The 23,690-nt window shown below is 37.4% G+C and overlaps 1 protein-coding gene across 1 annotated transcript in view; it reads left to right on the plus strand.

Annotated features, from left to right (window-relative positions):
• The window catches only part of ANKRD12 (ankyrin repeat domain 12), a 157,452-nt gene that overhangs the window by 50,490 nt on the left and 83,272 nt on the right, over nt 1-23,690 (plus strand). The window contains 1 exon segment of the mRNA XM_036009317.1: nt 6,251-6,389. Coding sequence (XP_035865210.1) covers nt 6,303-6,389 — 87 coding nt within the window. The 5' untranslated portion in view covers nt 6,251-6,302.

Genomic DNA, 23,690 nt, shown 5'->3' on the forward strand with positions numbered 1-23,690 from the left:
GGCTGGTGTAGCTCAGTGGATTGAGCGCGGGCTGGGAACCAAAGTGTCCCAGGTTCGATTCCCAGCCAGGGTACATTCCTGGGTTGCAGGCCATAACCCCCAGCAACCGCACATTGATGTCTCTCTGTCTCTGTCTCTCTGTCTCTGTCTCTCTGTCTCTGTCTCTCTCTCTCTCTCCCCCTCTCTCTCTCTCCCTCTCCCCCTTTTCCTCCCTAAAAATAAATAAATAAAATCTTTAAAAAAAAACACAAAAACTGATTTTAAAAAGAGAGGGGGAAGGAGAGAGAGAGAAACTTTGGTTTGTCGTTCCACATGTTTATGCATTCATTAGTTGCTTCTTGTATGTGTGCTCTGATTGAAGATTGAACCCACAAGCTGGCTTATTAGGAGGATGCTCTAACCAGCTGAGCTACCTGGCCAGGGCCTTTAGTTATAGGGCTTCTGTTCAGAAAAATTTCAGGTGGTTCTGAATGATGGCTGTTTGGTAGTTTAGTTGTGACTTTGATGTGGTTGTCGGAGGATGGCAGCACTGCGTTTACTTCTGCCACCGTCTTCACTAAAACTTCTACCTCTTTAGTTTAAGTACAACTCCCACTACCCAAAGCATGTTGCTGAGTGAGTCTCTTTTTCCTTTCCAGAAAACTAAACTTTTGTATTTCTGAAGTATTTTAATTGGGGCAATTTCACAAGTAGTTTAAAAAAGCATTTGGAGATGGCTGGTTTAAAAATAGGTTACAGTAACGTTACATAGCAAACATTGCTTATATTAATATTCAAAATGATAGAATTCACCTCTAATCCTTTTTCAGTAAAACCTAAATGTGTAGATATTCATACATTTCTTAAATTCTTATGGAAGTACATAATGACCAAAAATTTATCATGCACACAGGGACACTGCATTTCTTCCCCGGGGCCCTTTCTCTCTCTCTTCAATTAATGTCTCCAAGATGTCACTAAATTAAAAAATTTTGCTTCCATCAAATTTTAAAATTCTGCTTCCAAGAACATTCTCATCTCGAAGAGAGGGGAAAGGAGAGAGGGAGAAAGACATTGATGTAAGAGAGAAATAGGTTGATCAGTTGCTTCTTGCACGTGTCCTGAAGGAGGTGGGGCGGGGGCCAGCATACAGTCCAGGCATGTTCACTGACTGGGATTGAACCATTTTCCTTTTGGTTTACCTGGAGATCACATGGAGGTTATCAGTGGGAGGGTAAAGGGGGAGAATGGGGGAAATGGTACAGGGATTAAGAAGCATAATTGGTAGGTACAAAGTAGATAGGGGAAGGTTAAGAATAGCATAGGAAATGGAGAAGCCAAAAAACTTACATGCAGGACCCATGGACATGAACCAAGAGGGATGGGTTGCTAGAGGAAAGGGGGCTACTGGGCTAAGGGGAGCAAATGGGAAAAATTGGGACAACTGTAATAGCATAATCAGTAAAATGTATTTTTAAATAAATGGGCAAAGGACCTATTTTCCCAAAGAAGATATACAATAGTCAAGTATATGAAAGGTGCTCAACATCACTAATCAGGGACGTTCTAATCAAAACCATAATGAAATATAACCTCCTGCCAGTTAGTGTGACTTATAATCAAAAAGATAAAAGATAGGAAGTGTCAGTGAGGGTGTGGCAAAAAGGGTTTAATGTACACTATTTCTGGAAATGTAAATTGGTGCAGCTAATATGGAAAACAGTTGGGAGGTTTCTCAAAAAATTAAAAATAAAACTGCCATCCGATCCAGCAATCCCACTTTTAGGTGTCTGTTGATGAATGAGTAGATAAAGAAAATGTGATATATATAGGGATATTATTCACCTATAAAAAGAAAATCCTAGCATTTGTGACAAAATAGATGAGCCTGGAGGACATTATGCTAAATGAAATAAGCCAGATACAGAAAAACAAATATTGTAGATCTCACTTATATGTGGAATCTGAAAACACTGAACTCACACTCACAGAAGCAGAGAGAGTGAAATGGTTCAGGAGCAGGAGATGTGGGAAGTGGGGAGAAAGTTGGTAACCAACTTTCAGTTACAAGGTGAGTAAGTGTACAGAATGGTGACTGTAGTTAATAGTACTGTCTTGTATACTTCACATTTGCTAAGAGAGTAGATGTTATGTATTTCCACCACACACAGAAAATGCTAACTGTGAGGTGATACAGTGTTAATTAGCTTGATTGTGGTAATCATTTCACAATATATGCATATCCAAGCAACACATTATACACCTTAAATATATACAAGTTTTGTTTGTCAGTTGTAGCTCATTAGAGCTGTGGGTGGGAAAACTGATGAGAGCTGACATCCTTGCTTCATTATTGATCTCAAGAGAAAGAAGGTATTCAAGTTCTGTTCTGTATTAATTTCCTGAGAGTTGTTTATCATTAATGAGTATTAAAATTTTATCAAATGCTTTTTCTGTATCTGGTAAGATGACCATTTTTTGGTGATGGTTGTTTTTAGTCTGTTAATACAATTAATTACTTAGATTAATTCTCAAACATTAAGCTGCCCTTGAGTTCCTGGGATAAATCCCAGTTGGTCATGATGTACTTACTATCTTTTTTATGTATAGTTGAACTTGACTTGGTAATATTTAAAAATCCTTGATTTGAGGATTTTTGTGTATTTGATCATAAAGTATTTTATTTCGTAGTTCTTTTATAAAAGACTTATTCTGATTTTGACATCAGGGTATTGATTGTCTCATAAAATATTTCTGCCTCTTTCCTATTTCAGGAGGGTTTGTGTAGAATTGCCATTATTTCTTCCTTACATGTTTTGTAGAATTGACCATTGAAGTCATCTGGGCCTGGAGATTTTTGTTTTCAAATATGAAATCAATATCTAGTAAATATCGAGTTACTGAGATTTTCTTCAATGAGCTTTGGTAGTGTGTGCCTTTTAAAGAATTTTATTTAAATTGTTGACTTTATTTGTATAAAACTGTCGATAATATTTTCTTGTTATACTTTGTGTTTATAGCATCTGTAATGATTCTTCCTCTTTTATTGTTGATTTCAGTTATGTAGGTCTTCTCTTTTTATTTCTAATAAGTCTGGCTAGGGATATGTAAATTTTAATTTAATTGATCTTTTAAGAACCACTTTTTAGTTTCATTGGTTTTTCATTATGTTTTAAATTTGGATATACTACACATATCCCTGTTACCTTTTTATAATTGGTTCTGGTTTAACTTTTTATTGTGTGAGAACAAACTTTTTATGATTTTAATTTTAATTATTTTAAGTGTATTGCATTTATTTATGGCCCATGATGTCACCTGTATTGTTCTATATTCTATGTGTCCTTGAAAAGAAATGAGTATTCAGCTGCTGTTGGGCAGATGTCTCTATAAATGTCAAGTAGGTCCATTCCATTTGAATGAATGGCACTATTTTTTTCCAGTTCTTTTATATTCTTGTTGATTTACTATTTTAATTGAAAAAGTAGTTGAAACCTCCAGCTGTAATTACGAATTTGTCTTTTTCCTGTCAGTTTTGTCATTTTTTGCTTCCTGCATTTTGAAACTCTGTTGCTAGTTGCATACTCAGTTGGTAAACTGACCCTTTTATCAGTATGCCATATGTAACGTCCTCTTTGCTGAGATCTATTTTGTTTTATATTGATAGTTATTCCAGTTTTCCTTTTATTACTTTTTAATGGCATCTCTTTTTTTTATTCTTTTACTTTTGACCACCTATATTCTTTTTTTTGGTGGGGCAGGGGCAGCAGCACTTTACATTTATTGAAGGCCTGCCCCCTAAGGAGCTCACAGGCTGGGGGCTGAGCCCTCACAAGTCTGGGGTGGGGAGGAAAGGAGGTAAAGGCAGAAAGGCAGGTGATGCAGACACTATGGACCAAGCAAAGAGAGTGAAAAGCAGGCACAGGTGTGGGACCTGGTGTGGACAGGAGGATGGCAGCCTGGCAAGTCCTGCCTAGACCTGGGGACTTAGCCAAGCAGGGATAACCATCGATATTCTTATATTTGAAGTAAATTTTCTTGTTAGTAGCATATAGTTTTATCATTTTTTCCCTCCTGAAAATCTGTCCTTTAATTGGCATGTTTAAACCATCCTCATTCCATGTAGTTATTGATATTTCTGGATTATGCCTACTATTTTCTTACTGTTTTGTCTGTTCCTTCTGTTTTTTATTTCTCAATTTTTCTTTGCCTGCCTTCTGTTGCGTTATTTGTACATTTAAAAGTATTTCAATTTACCTGACGTGATGTTTATTATCCCTTTGTATAGTTTGTATAATGGTTGCTCTAGTGTTTATATTAGATATCATGGTCCAAGAACCTATGTGTAAAAATGTTTCATATTTGTTGATTGATGTAATATCTTTGGAACCTGATTTTGATTTTGATTTTTAGTGCTGAAATTGTCTAAATAAGTTCATTGGAAAATAATATAAACCTTTTTCTTTAACATACAGTCTGCTAAAATATTATTGCCATGTATAATTTTCTCAATGTTCATGTCATTCCTTTGTTCACCAGTAACTTTGCTTGGTCTGCAAAGGAGGTAGTGCTTTATCATCAGTCTCATCTAGACTAAGGCCTATTGATATGTAGGTCAGTTTTGCTTTTGAGTCATAATTTTTCTGTTTATATGATTAGTAACTGTAAGAATTATACAGAGGTACTAGCTTTGAGGACAATGGTATGTTTAAATGATTCTGTGTATACAGTAATAGTTCAGACAGTTAAATGACCTGAAGGTAAATTCTGTCTCTTGTGTGTAGTGTCAAAAAGTTCATTTCTTTAAGTTTCTTTCCTCCTCTATAAAAATGAAATATTTGAACTATTTGAGCTGTGGCAGTTTTTTGTGTTGGAATATACTCTAATCTGGCTATATCCAGATTAATTTAATCTAGTTTAGGTAATTTACACATTAATTCAGTTTACTTAAGAATTTGGTTTTATTTCTATTAAAAATCAAACAAATTTTAAAGCATCAGTAGAACAATTTGAAGAACACAGAAAATTTTACTTAGACCTATGCATCCATTTACAGGAAATTTATAGCATATCAGTCATTCTGCTTGTTGTGGCCCAATTCATGGTCCCATTGGCCAGCAGCCTCAGTCTAGTCCAGTTTTGAGCAATAGAACTTTCTGCAATAATAGAAACATTGCACATGTGCACTCCATAGTATTAGCTACTTAATTTTTTAAAAAGATTTTATTTATTTATTTTTAGAGGGGGAAGGGGGAGAGAGAGAGAGAAACATCAATGTGCGGTTGCTGGGGGCTGTGGCCTGCAACCCAGGCATGTGTCCTGACTGGGTATCAAACCTGCGATGCTTTGGTTCGCAGCCTGCGCTCAATCCACTGAGCTACACCAGCCAGGGCTTCATGTAATTTTAATTAACTTTAACTTTCAACAACCACCTGTGGCTAATAGGTCATCATATAGCAACACAGGTCTAACTTCATGGCTTTCCCTTTTATGTGTAAAATCCCTTGGAATTTTTTCTGGCTTTCTCAAGCTTATACATAAGCATAGGCTCTAAGAGGATCCTTGCCCTGTTAAACCAGCTTGCAGAGCAGGAGGCAGAAGGTTGAAAAAATTGGAAAGATAATGATACATGAAGTGATAATAATTACAGTACAGAATAATAATGATTAAGTCAATGAATAGATAAAGTGAATAAATACCTGATGATTCCTGGGAGTTTGGTGAAGGAAAATCACTCTGGGGATTTTAGGTAAGAAGGGTTTAATTAATTTAACTTAAGTGAATTGAAAATAGAATTAGATGCTATAAAATTAACCTATGAAACCTATCAGGTTCTTAGTAGGACCTTCAGAAATAACTGCCAGACTGATACAGAACTACCAGAGAATCTATCAGGAGTTTATATCTCTGCAGCCATGCTAGAATGACAAAACCTTTGCCACTGCTTTCACTCAGCTGCTTCTAACCACCCAGAAAACTAGAGATTGAAATTAGGCTAGAGAAGGTGGGAAGAAACATAAAGGTACAGTAGTTCTCTTTTTTTCTCTTCAATGACTAGTTGAATGGACTTGAACAAGAGAGCTCTAATTAGAAGCTCAAATTCTTCAATGAAAACTTAGTTTAGGCTAAGACAGCCTCTCTGAGAAAATAATCTTAATGAGGACATAGAGAAAACCAAATCAAACTTTCAAATGACACTAAATTGCATAAACGTTAAGTAGGTTTCATTGCAGAGGTATACAAGTAACCCTTATATATCCATTCTTTACAGATCCAGGATGAGAAGACTGATTAAAAGAAGAAGCTAGCTGAAGAGCTATAAGATGCCCAAATCTGGGTTCACAAAACCAGTTCAGAGTGAAAATTCTGACAGTGACAGCAATATGGTAGAAAAACCATATGGAAGAAAGGTATATGATTACATTTAAGATTCATTGTCTTCTTGGAATTGGGGAAAAGAGTTGTGCAACTATCGTCACAATCCAGTTTTGACCATTACCATCTAAATGGCTAAATAGGCTAAAAGATTTTCATGCCCATTTACAGTGAGTTCATTCCCATCCCCCAACTCTCAAACAACCCGAAATCTGCTTTCAAAATCAGGAATTGTAAGTTTCCAACTTTTCTTTTCAAAATGTTGTTTTTGCTATTCAGGATCCTTTGCATTTTCATATAATTTTAGGATTAGTTTGTCAGTTTTCTTCACATTAAAAAAAAGCCTGCTGGGATTTTAATAGGGGTATTCACTAATACCCCTATTAGTGGGGGTACAGAATCTGTACATTGATTCTGTATATCACTTGAATAATACTACCATCTTAACAGTGTCTTCCAATCTGTCCCCACAGAATAATCTCTCCATTTATTTAGATTTTGTACTTCAGTTATTAAGTCATTCATATTTTATTCTCTTGGATGCTATTGTAGATCATTTCATTTTGGGTTTTTCATGGCTAGTATATAGAAATACAGTTGATTTTTATATAGTGATGTTATGTCCAATGACTTTACTGAAATCATTTATTGGTTATAAAACTTCATTGATTCCTTTTTTAAAGAATTGAAATATATTTTATTTGATTATACTATTACAGTTGTCCCATTCCCCCCCCCCCCTTTATTCCCCTCCACCCTGCAGACTCCCTCCCCCCTCCTTTAGTTCATGTCCATGGGTCATACATATAAGTTCTTTGGCTTCTATATTTCCTATACTATTCTTAACCTCCCCCTATTTCCTATGTACCATTTATACTACTTATTCTCTATACCTTTTCCCCCTCTCTTACCCTCCCCCCTGGTAACCCTCCATGTCATCCCCATTTCTGTGAACCTGTTCCTGTTCTAGTCGTTTGCTTAGTTTGTTTTTGTTTTTAGGTTCAGTTGTTAATAACTGTGAGTTTGTTGTCATATTACTGTTCGTGTTTTTGATCTTTTTCTTCAATAAGTCCTTTTAACCTTTCATATAAGGGCTTGGTGATGATGAATTCCTTTAACTTGACCTTATCTGGGAAGCACTTCATCTGCCCTTCCATTCTAAGTGAAAGCTTTGCTGGATAGAGCAATCTTGGATGTAGGTCCTTCCCTTTCATGACTTTGAATACTTCTTTCCAGCCCCTTCTTGCCTGAAAGGTTTCTTTTGAGAAATCAGCTGACAGTCTGATGGGAACTCCTTTGTAGGTAACTTTCTCCCTTCCTCTTGCTGCTTTTAAGATTCTCTCCTTATCTTTAATCTTGGGTAATGTAATTCTGATGTACCTTGGTGTGTTCCTCCTTGGGTCAACTTCTTTGGGACTCTCTGAGCTTTCTGGACTTTCTGAAAGTCTATTTCCTTTTGCCAGATTGGGGAAGTTCTCTTTCATTATGTTTTCAATTTCTTGTTCCTCTTTTTTTTCTGGCACCCCTATGAGTCAGATTTGGAATGTTTGAAGATGTCCTGGAGGTTAAGCCTCTCTTCATTTTTTTTGAATTTTTATTTCTTCATTCTGTTCTAGTTGAATGTTTCTTTCTTCTTCTGGTCCACAGTGTTGATTTGAGTCCTGGTTTTGTTCCCATTACTGTTGGTTTCCTGTACATTTTCCTTTATGTCACTTAGGTTAGCCTTCATTTTTTCCTCTAATTTGCGACCATATTCAACCAATTCTATGAGCATCCTGATTACCAGTGTTTTGAACTATGCATGTGATATGCTGGCTCTCCATCACTTAGTTGTATTTTTTTTTTGGAGCTTTGATTTGTTCTTTCATTTGGGCCTTTTTTTTTTTTTTTGTCTCAGTGCACCTGTTATATAGTAAGGGTTGGAGCCTTAGGTGTTGGTTCACCAAGGCGGGGCAACCGTCACTGCTGTGTTGTGACACTGTATGTGGGGGACAGGCCCGAAAGGGGACAATGCTGCTTTCTCTGCTCTCTGCCAGCTTTCAGTCATTTCCCCTGCTGCCCATAACCCAGTTGGGCCCTTCTGGTGCTGCTTCCCGGGTGGGTGGGTTTGTGTACATTCTGGGACCCTGTGGGTCTCTTCAGCAAACTCTTGTGAGGCTGGGAGTATCTCCCACTACTGCCTCAACCCCCACAGGTGTTTTTAGTCAGAGTCTTTGAGGCTGTATTTCCCTAAGCTGGAACCCAGGGTTGTGCAGTCTATTTCGCTCCTCAGTTGTTCCTCCCGGTTTATCTGTATGCATATGTGGGGCCACTCAGCCCACAGGCTGAGGCCTAGCTGGTCTACCAGCTGCTTTCTTGCTTGCTCTGGTCCTCCAGCTGCTGCCTTACTGCAAGTCCTCTCTGCCCAGCTGCCCATCTCTGCCCCTCCTACTGGTCTGGATGAATGTTTCTTCTTTAACTCCTTGGTTGTCGGACTTCCATACAGTTCTATTCTGTCAGTTCTGGTTAATTTTTGTTTTTAAATTTGTTTTTGTCCTTCTTTTGGTTGTGCAAGGAGGCACAGTGTGTCTACCTATGTCTCCATCTTGGCCATAAGTCAAAAATATCCTTTGTTGATTCCTTCGGATTTTCTACATCTGGGAGGATAATCATCTTCAGACAAGATCATTTTACATCTTTTCAAGTATGGATACTTTTATTTCTTTTTCTTTCTGATTGCACTGACAGTCTCTGTGTTTTGATTGTAGTGTTTAATCTACTCACATTTAATGTAATTATTCATAAGGTTGGACTTATATCTGCTCTTTTGTTCTTCATTTTTGTTTTGCATCTTTTTGTTTCTCAATTATGCTGCCTTTTAAAAAATATTTTCCAGTGTAATATTTGAATTTCTCTGATGTTTCTAAAAGAGTGCTTCTTGAATTATAATCTTAAAATGTTGATTGTTATAATATGCATCTTTTTTACTATAGACTAATATTGATGTAAGTCCAGTGAAAATAGCAGCTTTGCTCCAATATAGCTCTATTTCCTTCCCTATGTAATATAGACCAAATCTACATTTGTTAATTAATGTAACAATAGAATGGTATAAGTATTGTTTTATACAATCTTTTAAAGAAATAAGAGAAGAAAAGAAAAATATTTTTGTGAATTTCTTTGTTTTTACCGACAAACCACTTTTGGCACTCTTAATTTCTTCTTCTGGATTCAAGTTATTGTCTGGTGTCATTTCCTTAGAGCCTTGAGAATTTTCCTTAGTATTTACTCTATGACAGATCTTCATCCATGATTTCTCTGTCTTCATTGATCTAGGAATATCTTGACTTTACCATTTAAAAAAAATAACTTTATTGAACCCTAATTCACATAGCATACAACTTATTCAAAATGTAGAATTTGTTAGTTTTTAGTTTATTTATAGAGTTGTTCAGTCATCACTACTATCGATTTCAGAATATTTTCAACTGAAAAGCACTGTGTACCTATTAGGAGTCACTCCTCATTCTGTATCCACATTTTACAGCCCTGGGCATGGGCAGCCACCAGTCTACTTTTTCTATACATAGACTTGCCTCTTCTGGGTATTTCACATAAGTGAAGTTATGCAATAGGTGGTCTTTTGTGACTGTTTGCGAAGGTTAGTTTTGTTAGATACTAGAATTCTTAGTTGACATTTTTCTTTTATTTGACTGAATATATTATTCCACTTCTTTTTTACTTTTAACTGTTTCTGATGAGAAGTTGACTGTTAATTACACTGTGTCCTTGTCCTAAAAAAAGTTATTTTTATTGCTGTTCTCTTTTGTCTTTAAACAGTGGACTGTGATTTGTTTAGGATTCCTTATTTTATGTGAGGTTTGTTGAGCTTCCTGGATTTTTCCCTTAATGATTTTTTTAATGTAATTTGGGGTGTTTAATTTATCTTTTTTTTTTTTTTTTGGCCACCTCACATCTGCTGTTGAACATACCTAATACATTTTCAGTTGCTATTTTCAAATCCAGTGTTTTCATTTGACTTTTTGTAATTTTTTAAAGTGATATTCTCTATTTGATATCATCATTGTCATATATAATTCATTAAAAAGTATTTTCTTTCTAGTCCTCAGTCTAATATCTGGGCTCACTCAGAGAAGTTTCTGTTGAATATGTTTCTTATTTTTTTGTATGTCTCAATTTTTATTGAAAACTGGTCAATTTAGGTCATATATTGTAGCAGCTACATTAAATCTCATTAGTTCCCACCTGAAAGTTATCGTTGTTGATAGGGTTTTTTGTTTTGATTTGTTTTTAGTAAAATGTCAGGAGTATACTGGTGGTATTTGTCATGACACAGATGTCGATTTTTATGTCTCTCTTTTTTTTGGTCTTCCTTCCTTGGGGTTGTGCCTGTGTCTGCATAGATAAGACAGCAGCCATTGATAGGTCAGAGGTTGTACTTAACAAACATCATGAGCCAGTAAGACTTTCTTTCACCTTCCTTTTTGTTGTAAGTTATTTTTTAGTTTTCATTATAGTTGGCATAAAATATTCTATTGGTTTAAGGTGTACACACTTGTAGTTAGGCATATAACTTAACTAAATGATCAACTTGATAAATCTCATACCCATCTGACATCATAAATATTTACTGTATTTTGCCGTGTATAATGCACTCCCATATAAAACGCGCACCCACGTTTTTGGCCCAAAGTTTCAGGAAAAAATCTTTTATTTTAATTTTTTAATTTAATTTTTTATTTATTTATAGATACTTTTTTGTATTATAAAGGAATTTAGGATTTATTTTTGAACATATGGATATCATTTTTACTCCCTAGAGTTACACTTTTAATACATAAGCATAAATAAAAGAACTAAAAACATTTATATAAATAAAGAATTAGTACTAGCCATGGATAATGCTCATCCTTATTTTTCCCCTTAAAAATTTGGGTAAAAGTGCACATTATACACAGCAAAACATGGTGTTAGAATATTGTTACATGTAGTCCCTGCACTGTACTTTACATTCCTATGGCCATTCTGTAACAACTAATTTGTACTTCTTAAATCCTTCATCTTTTTCACCTACCACTGCAAACTCCCTCCCATCTAGCAAATGTCAAAACGTACTCTGTATCTGAGTTTGTTTGTGTTCTGCTCATTTGGTAATTTTCTGTTTTAGCTTGTTATTGATAGGTATGTATTAACTGCCATTTTGCTGTTCATATATTTTGTCTCTTTTTCTTCTCCTTATGCAAACCCTTTAACATTTCACATAATACTTACTGGTTTGGAGGTGATAAACTCCTTTAGCTTTTTTCTTGTCTGGGAAGCCATTCGTACATGTAAGTCCTTTGATTCTAAATGATACCTTTGCTGGATAGAGTAACCTTGGTTGTAGGCCCTTGCTTTGCATTACTTTGAATATTTCTTGCCAGTCCCTTCTGGCAAGACTGCCTTGGTAAGCGACAGTCTTATCGGAGCTTCCCTGTAGGTAAGAGGTTGTAAGAGGAAACTGCTTTTTTCTTCCTGCTTTTAAGATTCTCTGCCTTAAACCTTTGGTGTTTTAATTATGATGTGTCTTGGTGTGGGACTCTTTGGGTTCATGTTGTTTGGGATCTCTACACTTCCTGGACTTGCATGTCATTTCCTTCACCACGTTAGGGAAGTTTTCCATCATTATTTTTTCAAATATGTTTTTAATTTCTCATGCTCTCTCTCTTCCTTCTGGTACTCCATGATGCAAATGTTAGTAAAGCAAATATTAGTATGCTTTAAGTTGTCAAAGAGACTCTTTACACTGTCCTCAATTTTTTTTTCTTTTCTGATTGGGTGTTTTTTGTTTCCTTATATTTGAAGTTGCTGATTTGATTCTCTGTTTCAGCTACTCTTTGATTCTCTGTAAATTATTCTTCATTTCAGTTAGCATATCCTTCATTTCTGACAGTTTTTTTTTTTTAAGGTTTCCATGCCCTTTTTTATATTGTTAAAGGTCTTGCTAAGTTTATCTACTCTTCCCGTAAGTTCATTGAGCATTTTTATAACCAGTGTTTGAACTCTGCATCTAATAGATTGCCATCTCCATTGTATTTTAGTTCTTTTTCTGGATGTTTGTTCTGTTTTTTCATTTGGGACATTTTCTTTGTCTCCTCATTTTGGTAGCCTCCCAGTTTTGTTTCTGTGTATTAGCTAGAGCTGCTGCATCTCCCAGGCTTGGTAGAGTGGCCTACTGTAGTAGCTGACCTGCAGGGTTTAGTGGCACAGCCTCTCCATTCACCCAAACTGGGCACTTTAGGTGTACTTCCCCTTCTGTGTGGGCTGTGTACACCTCCTGTTTTAGTTGAGCCCTTATTCCTATTAGCATGCCAGTGGGAGTGATATGCCCAGTATTTTGGGCTGCAAGGACTGACTTTTACCACTGAGGAGGATCAGCTGTGCAGGGGCCAATCCTACAAAATAAAACTTAGTTCAGCGGGGCTCTGGTGCCACCTGAGTTTACCTCTTGATAGTGTCCTTTGTGGAGGTTGTTGGGTTGTGCTTCATTGTGGTCTGAAGCTGTTCACCAGATACGGTGGTGCTGGGACCTTCTGGAGATGCAGGTCAAGGTCAGCCACCACCTGTATGTGTTCTGCCCGAGTCTACTCAACACGAGCTACAAAGTGATCTGCTGATCGCTGCTACTTGCGTAGGGCTTAGAATAGCCCTTGAGAGGCCAAGCTGCAAACCAAGGCCAGCCACTGCTAGTGCCAGGGCTAGGGTCACTTAGCAAGAGATACTAGGCTCCACAAAACCAGATGCTGCTTGTTTGAGAGATTTTGGGAAAGTCTGAAGCATGAGCCAAGACAGACAGGCCATTTGTATGGAACAGCTTAGGTGGGCCTGCAAGGTGGGTGGGGTGAGGTCTCAGGTAATTACCATGGTGGGGTGAACAGTGTGAGTCAGTCCAATGGCAACTCAGATATGGTGCCCACCTGCCATCTCAGTGGGGGGAGTCTCAAAACTCTGCTAGTTCTTTTGTCTGGGAGAAAGCTGCCCTTCCAGCATTCACACTGATGCCAGACAATTCAGTTTCTCCCCATGCCCTTGGTGTCTTCTGAGCTTCTGCCCCATTGCTGGAGTTCAGAGGGAATGAGTCTAAGTATGTTTGTGCATGGATCCTTTAGGAAGACCTGGGACTCGAGGAGCACTTCATCTCACTCAACCACAATCCCTGCTGGTTTTTACAGCCAGAAGTTATTCTCTTTCTGGCACTGGAACTCTGGGCTGGGGATCCTGGTGTGGTCTGGGACTCCTCACTCCTCAGGGGACCTCCACAGCCAAGATACCCCTTCTGATTTTTATCGCTCTATAGGCTCTGCCCTTCCTGCCAATTTGGATGTGGCTTTTTTTTTTTAAATATCCTTAGTTGGAGGACTTTTGTTCAGCTCTATTTTAGGCAGTTCTAAATGTTGGTTATTCTGTAGTTTAATTGTAGTTTTGATGTGGGAAGACACAAGTACCACATTTATCTACACTGCTACCTGAACAAGTGACTTTCTTTCACCTCCGTTGAGTGGCTTGGATGTGTGTTGAGGAGTATATTTAATGTTCAGGCATTTTTCACATCTTCCCTGGCATATTCTTTCTCTTTGACTCACTTTGATCTTGCCTTTGCATGTGTATAGCCTCCCTCAGATCTTACCTTTTTTGTGTGTCTAGCTTCCTAGTCAACCAACGATGTTTAGATTTCTCCTAGGCATGCATGCAGCCTCCCAGTCAGTGAGAGATACATAGAGAGCCTATCACTTTTTAACTCTTTTCTGCACATTTATATAGCTTCCCTGTCAGCCAGGCATATGTGGCAATGTTATTAGCGCCCCATATATCTCCCATCCATCCCATTTCTGCTATCTTCCTGTAAAATTTCTGCAGGTGGTTTATCCACCACCCTGCAATGGGGCTATAACCTTAGCATACTAGATCTCCTTTTAACCCCCTCCATTTCTTTTCTAGCCATTTTGCTATCTTTATCAACTATGTGGTTGGCTTGGGGATTTTGGCCCTGCACACCAATTCAGGGCAGCACTCTGACAGTAAAGATGCTGGTTTTCATCACCACACCCACCCTAGTATATCACTTCTTATAAACCGAGCACTGGCCAGGTAATAAGAGTCACCCCACACAGAATACCAGAGATACTCACTGTTCTTATATGTAGTTCAGTAGTTTTTCTTGGAAAAAAAGTGCATTTTACTTTTGTTCAGTTTCTAGGATCTTTTTTTTTAAGATTTTATTTATTTACTTATTTTTAGAGAGGGAAAGGAAGGAGAAGGAGAGAGAGAGAAACATCAATGTGTGGTTACTGGGGGTCGTGGCCTGCAACCCAGACATGTACCCTGACTGGGAATCAAACTTGCGACACTGGTTTGCAGCCCGCGCTCAATCCACTGAGCTACGCCAGCCAGGGCCTAGTTTCTAGAGTCTTAAAATGGATGTTTTGACCATTTTATCCAGATTTATAGTTGTTTTTAGGGGAGTTAAGTTGCAGTATCTCCATTTCACCATAAAAGTTTCTCCAAATATATTGTAATGTGACAAATCTTCAGGAGAGGGATTTCATTAATCCAGTTAATTAAATCCAATTTATTTATTTTATCTAACAAATCTTACATGGGATTCCTGTTGTGTCATGTACCTCTTCTATAACCCTTGAAATAAAACAAGAAGTGATTAGGGAGGGCATGGTCTAAACTATATGAAGACTCTGAACTGATTACCAGTCTCTCTGAAATGTTTTATTCTCAGGGCCTCTTGATTCTCTTCAATATAATTGAGGATCCCAAAGAGTTTTTTTGTGTGGGGGTATATCTGTTGATATTTATAGTATTAGAAATTTAAGCTGAAAAATTCTAAATGTTTATTTTTATTTTAAAAATAGTAAAACTATTACATATTAACACACATAATATATTTTTCTGAAAACAACTATATACAGGCATACCTTAGAGCTGCTACTTTGGGTTTGGCCAGACCACTGCAATAAAACAAATTTCGCATAAAGCAAGTCACTCAATTTTTTTTGTCATCCCAGTGTATTTAAAAGTTACGTTTATACTATGCTATAGTTTATTAACTGTGCCTAGCATTAAAAAAACAACAATAATGTACATACCTTAATTAAAAACTATTTTACTGCTAAAAAATGCTGACCATTATCAGAGCCTTCAGTGAGTCATGTTCTTTTTGCTGGTAGAGGGTTTGCCTCTAGGTTGATGAAAAAACTATCTGCAATAAATAAATGTTTTTTAAAAAATGAGGTGTGCCTGTATTCCAAGACAGAAAATATTAGTGAGAAAAGTATCATTGGTTTTTCAAAAATCTTTTCATGTCTGGCTTCACAGAAGATAGCCAGATTCTCATCTGGTTCTGTATTTAGTATGTTTGGCAATCACTTGTCATGCAGTCTCTAGAAACCTCAAGTACACATTCTTGAGAGAATGGGAGAAAAAGATACATCTTAGGTTTATTATGAGCATGTTTCTGACTTCAAATGATCTCAGGAACCATACTTCGAGAATTTATGAACTGTTGTAAGAAATATACTAATGAAAGTATTTGCTACCATATCTAGTTAACTAGTTAATAAAGAAAGCAAAGGGAATAGACACTGAGTTGAATAAACTGGGGAGCATAAGCCTGATGCTTAGCCAGGAAAACTATAGTATTTATAGACTCATTCATACACTCCAAGGGACTGCCACCGACCTCAAAGCACAGGAAATCTCACCAGGAGTACTGTCAGCCCTCTCCACTACTGGATTGTTGGTGTGTACAGGGAACGTGCTTCACCATAGAGGCCTATAATGTAACAAAGGGGTAGACTATCCCATGAAAGTGTGGAAAGTTAATTGGTTATTTTGAACAAAGAGGCTCCTGATTAAAACCGAGGGAAACCCAGAGCTCTCCCTTTACCTGTGACCCACACTCAACCTCATGCACTTGCGTGTTCTCTCTCTATAGCCTTGTGGTTTTAGTAGCTGCATGGTCAGTGGCCGTGTAGACACATACAGGCTCAGGCAGGAGCCTGACTATCTCAGCACAGCAGTGATTGTAGCCTGGAACACAAACTAAACTAGCTGGGTGCTACACTTGACTAAGCTTTAATGTGACACTAACTCTGGACATCAGCCTTTGTTTTCACCTTGCCGAAGACACAATTGGACTTTTTCCATAGGGACAGAGGTAGATGAGACATGGGAAACCAAGAGGTAGATTTCTACTCAAATAAACTTTGCTACATTACAATCTCCCTTTTGTGTGTCCTTATAATGCTTTCTTCACGATCCCATGGAAGAGCCTGATTTGTACCAACAACGTATTGAGTATACAGAGGTGGGACAAAAAGGAGAGAAGCAATCAATTCTAAGAGGTTCAGGGATAGTCTTATAGTAGAAAATATATTTAATCTGTATTCTGAAGGATGAAAAGTAGTGTGACCAGCAGGAAAGTGAAATTATAGGGTAGTCCATGGAAAAGATGTAAAAAGATGTGAATCTGTACAGTAATGCATATAAAGATTGGATATAAGCACTTTATACAGGATGGAGGATAGGAGATGAGCATTAGGACAGGGGCCAGTTAATTAAGGTCTTCTGTGTCTTGCTAAGGATCATGGAATTGATCCGGTAACCAGTGAGCCAGAAGGGAAGGGCCATAGTAGAAGCCAGCTGGCATGTTAAAAAATACAAGCAAAAGGCAGTGTGGGTATGGAGAAAAGCTGGCAGATCCAAAATACATTGAATGACTAAAACTTACTTGTGATATAGAAAAAGTTTGGTTCCACTCTGAGGTTGATTGGATTATTATTTCCTGAGAGGGAATACAGGAAAGGAACCAGTTGTTTTGAGAAGAGTATTTAGTTTGCGCTTGTTGCAGTGAGTTGGCCATCAAGACATCCAAGTAGAAGTGTTAGTCAGCATTAGGAGAGGAATCTGGTACTTGAAAACTAGAGTGAAATAAGCATTTGAGGATTTATGAAAGAGTAACCTATAAGGATGGAGAGGTACCCAAAGGTGGGGCAAGAATAGAGGAGTGTATAATCTGAAAATTCCAAATATTTTAGGAGTCAAGAGATGGGGAGTTGAGGATGGCAGAAAGAAAACCAGGGGAAGCTTACACAGAGAACAGTGGCTGAGGGAGTCTGTAAGCCTAGTGCCACAGAGGGTTAATAGGAACGATAAAGGCTATTAAATGCCATCAGCTGAGACACCTTAAAATGGCATTAGTAAAAGGAACCTCAGTAGAGTTGTGGAGACAGAACACAGTATTGGATTTGAGGAGAAAAAAACTTATTTCTAAATGTTTTACTATAGTGAGGTTTGCATCTGTGAAATTATACCTGGGCTGCTTGATGATACTTTTTGGCTTAAATTTTATAAGGCTAAACTTGTTGAAGCATTTATTCTTGTTGGGTACTATGTATATATCTTTGAAAGCTGTTACTTTATTATAAGTAGTGCCCCTGCTTATTGCTGGCATAAAAGTGATGTCTTTTATTTTTTTAATATACTTTATTGATTATGCTGTACAGTTTGTCCCATTTCCCCCCTTTCATTCCCCTCCACCTTACACACCCTCTTCCCACCCACATTCCCCCATTTAGGTCATGTCCATGTGTCATACTTTATAAGTTCTTTAGCTCTACATTTCCCATACTATTCTTGCCCTCCCCCTATTTTTGCCTACCATCTATGCTACTTTTTTCTCTATACCTTTCCCCCCCTCTCCTCCCTCCTGCTCCCCTGTTGCTACCCCTCATGTGATCTCCATTTCTGTGGGTCTATTCCTGTTCTAGTTGTTTCCTTAGTTTTTTGTTTTTGTTTTAGGTGGTGATAGGGATTGTTAATAATTGTGAGTTTGCTGTCATTTTACTATACATGTTTTTTATCCTCCTTTCTTAGATAAGTCCCTTAACATTTCATATAATAAGGGCTTGGTGATGATGAACTCCTTTAAATTGACCTTATCTGAGAAGCACTTTCTCTGCCTTTCATTCTAAATGAAAGCTTTGCTGGATAGAGCAATCTTGGATGTAGGTCCTTGCCTTTCATGACTTGGGAATACTTCTTTCCAGCCCCTTCTTGCCTGTAAGGTCTCTTTGAGAAATCAGCTGACAGTCTGATGGGAACTCCTTTGTACGTAACTGTCTCCTTTTCTCTGGCTGCTTCTAGAATTCCTCCTTCATTTAATCTTGGGTAATGTAATTATGGTATGCCTTGATGTGTTCCCCCTTGGGTCCAACTTTTTTGGGCCTCTCTAAGCTTCCTGGACTTTCTAGAAATCTGTTTCCTTTGTCAGATTAGGGAAGTTCTCCTTCAGTATTTTTTCAAGTAAGTTTTTCAGTTTCTTGCTCTTCCTCTTCCCCTTCTGGTACCCCTATGATTCAGATGTTGGAACATTTAAAGATGTCCTGGAGGTTCCTAAGCCTGTCCTCATTTTTTTGAATTCTATTTCTTCATTCTTTCTGTTTGGTTTTTTCTTTCTTCCTTTTGGCCACTCCACATTGATTTTACTCCCAGTTTTCTTCCCATCACTATTCATTGTCCTGTGCATTTTCCTTCATTTCACTTAGCATAGCCTTCATTTTTTCATCTAATTTGTGACCAGATTCAACCAATTCTGTGAACACCCTGACACCAGTGCTTTGAACTGTGCATCTGATAGGTTAGCTATCTTTTTTGTCTCTTAGTTGTATTTTTTCTGGATCTTTGATCTGTTCTTCCATTTGGGCCTGTGTGTGTGTGTGTGTGTGTCTTGATGCACCTGTTACGTATGAGGGGCAGAGCTTTAGGTGTTCACTAGAGCAACCCAGTTGCTGGACGTGACACTGTATGTGGGGCAGGGGTCCAAGAGGGAAATAGTGGCATTTTGCTCTGCTCTCTGTCGGATTTCAGTCCCTTTCACCACTTCCCCCAAGCAAACTGGGCGATTTCTGGTGCTGATTCTAGACCCTGTGGGTCTCTCTAATGAACTCTCCTGTGAGGCTGGGAGTCTCCCCTGGCACTTCAACCCCCCAGGTGTTTTCAATCGGTGTTTTTGAGGGTTTTCCCCCGACTGGGACCCTCAGTTGCGCAGTCTGTCTCACTCCCAGTTTCACCTGGTTTATCTGTGTGTAAATGTGGGACCGCCTGGTCAGCTGCCTTGTGTGCTACACCCCACTCCACAATCGCTGCCACACCGGGTCTGCCTGCTGCCACCCTGTGCCCAGGGTCTGCCAACTGCAGCCTGCATGCCCAGGGTCCACCAGATGCCATCTTGCACACCCAGGGTCTGTCAGCTGCTGCCTTGTGTGCCTGGGGTCCGCAAACCACTGCTTTTTTTTTTTTGCCCTGACCCCTCTCTGCCCGGGCTGCCAACTCCACCCCTCCTACCAGTCTGGATGAATATTGTCTATTTAAACTCCTTGTTGTTGGACTTCTCTATGGTTCAATTTTCTGTCAGTTCTGGTTGTTATATTGTTTCTAAATTGTTGTTGTCCTTACCTTGGTTATGTGTGGAGGCACAGTGTGTCTACCTATGCCTCCATCTTGGCCAGAAGTCCAAAAGTGATTTCTTAAAAGTTCGGAGATAAGAACAAAAAGCACTTTCTACTACATATTTCTATTAAAAACATGGTTTAGGTAAGTTAAGAAAACTTATTAATTACTGGACTTATGAAATGAATAGGAAAGAATAGAAACTATTAGATTCTTCATTTGTTAGGTTTGCCTTACATAGAGGGATTTATGTAACTGGTCTGTCTCAGCCTGTTGGAATGATTCAGTATTTTTGAAGATAAATGTTTCTTTGGATGAGAGTCACAGCTCTTTTGAGGCAATAGGCATGGTGCCTACTGCCATGTTCTGGGATTTTTCAAGCAGCTTGAAATTTCTTCAGTTTGAAATAGATACTTGACTTCTTATTGGACCTTAAAAGAGGAAGGGCCATATTTGCATTCCAAATTTTCCTGCATGTAGATGATGTTATTGCTGCTTCTTAAAAATGAAGTTAGAAAGGAGGTTAGGAGAGAAGAAGGTATGACCATATTATTCACCTAGTACATTTCAAAACTTATTCTCAATGATTGTCTTTTTTTTAGTGAGCAATTGGCCTTGAAGCCAGCCTTTAGCTTCTGCTGTGTTTTTCTTCATAAACGTTTTAGAAATGAATATGTAATTGGGTTCTGTTACGTAAAAGAGACTTATTTACAGTTTAATATGGTACAGACTTGCTGTTACAAGATCCTATATTAATACAATAACCTGAACTAAATTTAATTTTTAAATGCGTTTAAATAGAGCATAATTTTAAATAATATTCTCATTCTATAGCAATATACTTTTTATGTAAGTGCCTTCATTACCTCATCATATATTTTAGTACTTAGATGTTCATCAAAAATATCTACTCACAAAAGAAAAAATTCAATAAATTTTCAAAAATAATTTACAATTCTTCAAGTATTTTATCCTTTCACTACCAGTCAGTGGATTTTTCCCCCATTGGTTTTACCTTAGAAATTTTTCCACTGCAGTTTTTTAGCAATAAATTTGTATTTACAATTTGCCGAACAAGACTTTCATTAAAACCTATGGTAATTTAAAACCTGAGTTACATTCATAAAGTGAGAAAGTCTATGTCAATCATTTAACCTTCAAAGTAGCTATTCTTCATTATCTCCTATCCAAGTGATAATCGGAACATTTTTTATTCTTCACATATAATACACATTCATTGTAAAGTTAGAAAATACATGTAAGATAATGAAAATAGAAATTGCCTTGTCAAAAACCATGAAGGATCTGAGATTTTACTTTACCCTACTTGCAGTCTAATCATATTTCATGGATTCTGGAAGAAGACCTGAGACTTCTAGAACATATATAAAGGCAAGTTTATTTCTCATAGCAATAGCAATGTATAAACATTTGTGCTTGTTCCCTGAGCTTCATTATTCACAAATAGAGGCAAAGAGGGCCAGGTGACAACTGCATAATTACAATGGGTTGTGTTATAGTAAAGGGAACCCCAAGTCTTTTACAGTGGACAGTAAATCTACCTGACCTTTCCCCCCTAAGGGGAAAGTATTTATTTACTGAATAGTAGATAGATCTCCCTTTGCTCCAGAGAGAGACATTGTATCCTCCAAGGCTATACTCTATACAGGTATCCTTGAAAAGATACTCCAGAACAAAGGGAGTTTAGTACTTCTGCTTGCAAAATGTTCAGAAATGGCAAAAGAGCCATGGAGGATTGTCCCCCCAACATACCTGAATGCCATTACCCCCAGTTAACCATTAACATTTGGGTTACGTTCTTCGAAGAGTTTTTTATTTACGTGTGCATATTTTTTCTAGGTAAATTTCTCACTGAGTTGGTAAAGGCCTACTAGTATGTTGTGTAATAGGAGTAGTGATAAAAGGTCATTCTGGTGTTGCCATTCATTACTGTGTCTGAATGGTGTTTGTAGGCTATTCAAAAAATAATACTAGCCTCGATTTGGTGTGACACAGTAGGTTGGCATTGTCCCACAAACACAAAGGTCACCTGTTCAATTTTCAGGCCACTTGCCTGGGCTGTGGGCCAAGCCTCCAATTGGGGCATGTGAGAGGCAGTCAATCAGTGTTTCTCGTTGCATATGTCAATGTTTCTCTCTCTCCTCGCCCTTCCCTTCCCTTCTTCTAAAAATAAATAAATAAAATCTTTAAAATAATAATACTAAATGAAAAAGACAAAATACGGAAGGAAGAATGTGCCACTGAGTCTCTCTTGAATTGATAAGTATATATATCATATGGGTAATACAGAAATTTCAAGATAATCAGAAAATAACTATTTTGTGAAATTTTGTTCCACAGATTTGAAAATAATTTTTAAAGTATGAAGAATTTCACAAAACCCTTAGTTTAAATAACATTTCTAAAGACAGTTTTATTTTATACAGAGAACGGGACAGATTGGTTGCAGCTATGAATATTAATACTAATGACCATATTACACAGTAGAGCATGATCAGTATATTTCTTGTGAACATTTTCCATTTAACATGTTACCAAACTGATTTCTTTTAACTTCTTGTCTGGCATTGAACAATATTTTACTGAAAGGGAGAAGGGGCATCTTATTTTTCTCGAGGTTCTCTTATTAATAATAAAGATTCATATTTCTAAGCAAATATCTAGAATTTTGTTAGTATTAATCATGCCTTTTCTATTTCTGATTGTTTTGCCATCTGGGGCCGTGCTGGTTCTGGGGGAGACTGCCCCTCCCAGGGTCAGTCAACCTAGAGGTAGTAAACAACTCATTTGTGACCGTTCCTTTCATATGTAAACCAACCAATCCAGACTCCATCCCCAACCACCAACTTGATTCAGTTCTTACACTCTGGGCCACTCTCCCCCTGCCCTAATGATTACCCCAGAGCCAGGTATCAGATAACTAGAGAAACTGTATGGTACCTTCACAGCCTGCTGAAACTACAGTAAGAGCTTTGTCCACATTTCCTTCCTCTCCTTTTGCCTCCTGATCTACCTTGGTGCTCCCCATGTGGCCCTGCATAATATGGCATATGCTCCCTTTGGGAACTGTGAAGAACAAACTGTCCCACAGTGAGCGGTCTCTTGATCTGTTGGCCTTATCATACCTGAATAATAAACACATTTTTATAGCAACCTTATGAATAAATTGCACGTCTGTGAAGCTCCATTTCATTGGCAGAAGTTAAAAAAAAAACAGGTTAAGAGGATTCTAATACTATTTACTTCCAGTTATAAAGTAAACTTTATTCTTCAGCGATCTTGACTAGTTAAGATATAAGGGGGTCACATTCTCCTCATAATGTGCTGATAGATTTACCAAGAATTAATGTAGTCTATTCAGATGATACTGTAATCTGTTAAGATCATCATAGGCTTTTCTTTACTATTTTGATACAGTGAATTGTAAGATTTTCTAATAGTGAACTACTCTTACATTCTTGAGATGAATTCTGCTTGACCATGATATATCTTTCTAAGAGTAAGTTTGATTTCACACTTTATTTAGGGTGGTTTATGTTTGCATTTATTTCATAATCAATTTAGTATATAATTTCTGTTTTGGACTCTTATGTACAGTTTTATTCTAGACTTAAAAAATGAATTGGGTAGCTTCTTATCTTTTATGCTGTAGCATTGTTTACATGAAATAGAAATATCTTCCTTGAATATTTCTTGTATAAACTAGTTTTAGAAATACATGTTTTCTAAAAAATAAATCCATTTTTTCAGACCTTAAATTTTAGTGGTATGAAAATGAATACAGTACTTTGTATCTCTGGAATTATATTAGGACT

The sequence above is a fragment of the Phyllostomus discolor genome, chromosome 9, assembly GCF_004126475.2.
Source record: "Phyllostomus discolor isolate MPI-MPIP mPhyDis1 chromosome 9, mPhyDis1.pri.v3, whole genome shotgun sequence".
Classification (NCBI taxonomy): Eukaryota; Metazoa; Chordata; class Mammalia; order Chiroptera; family Phyllostomidae; genus Phyllostomus; species Phyllostomus discolor.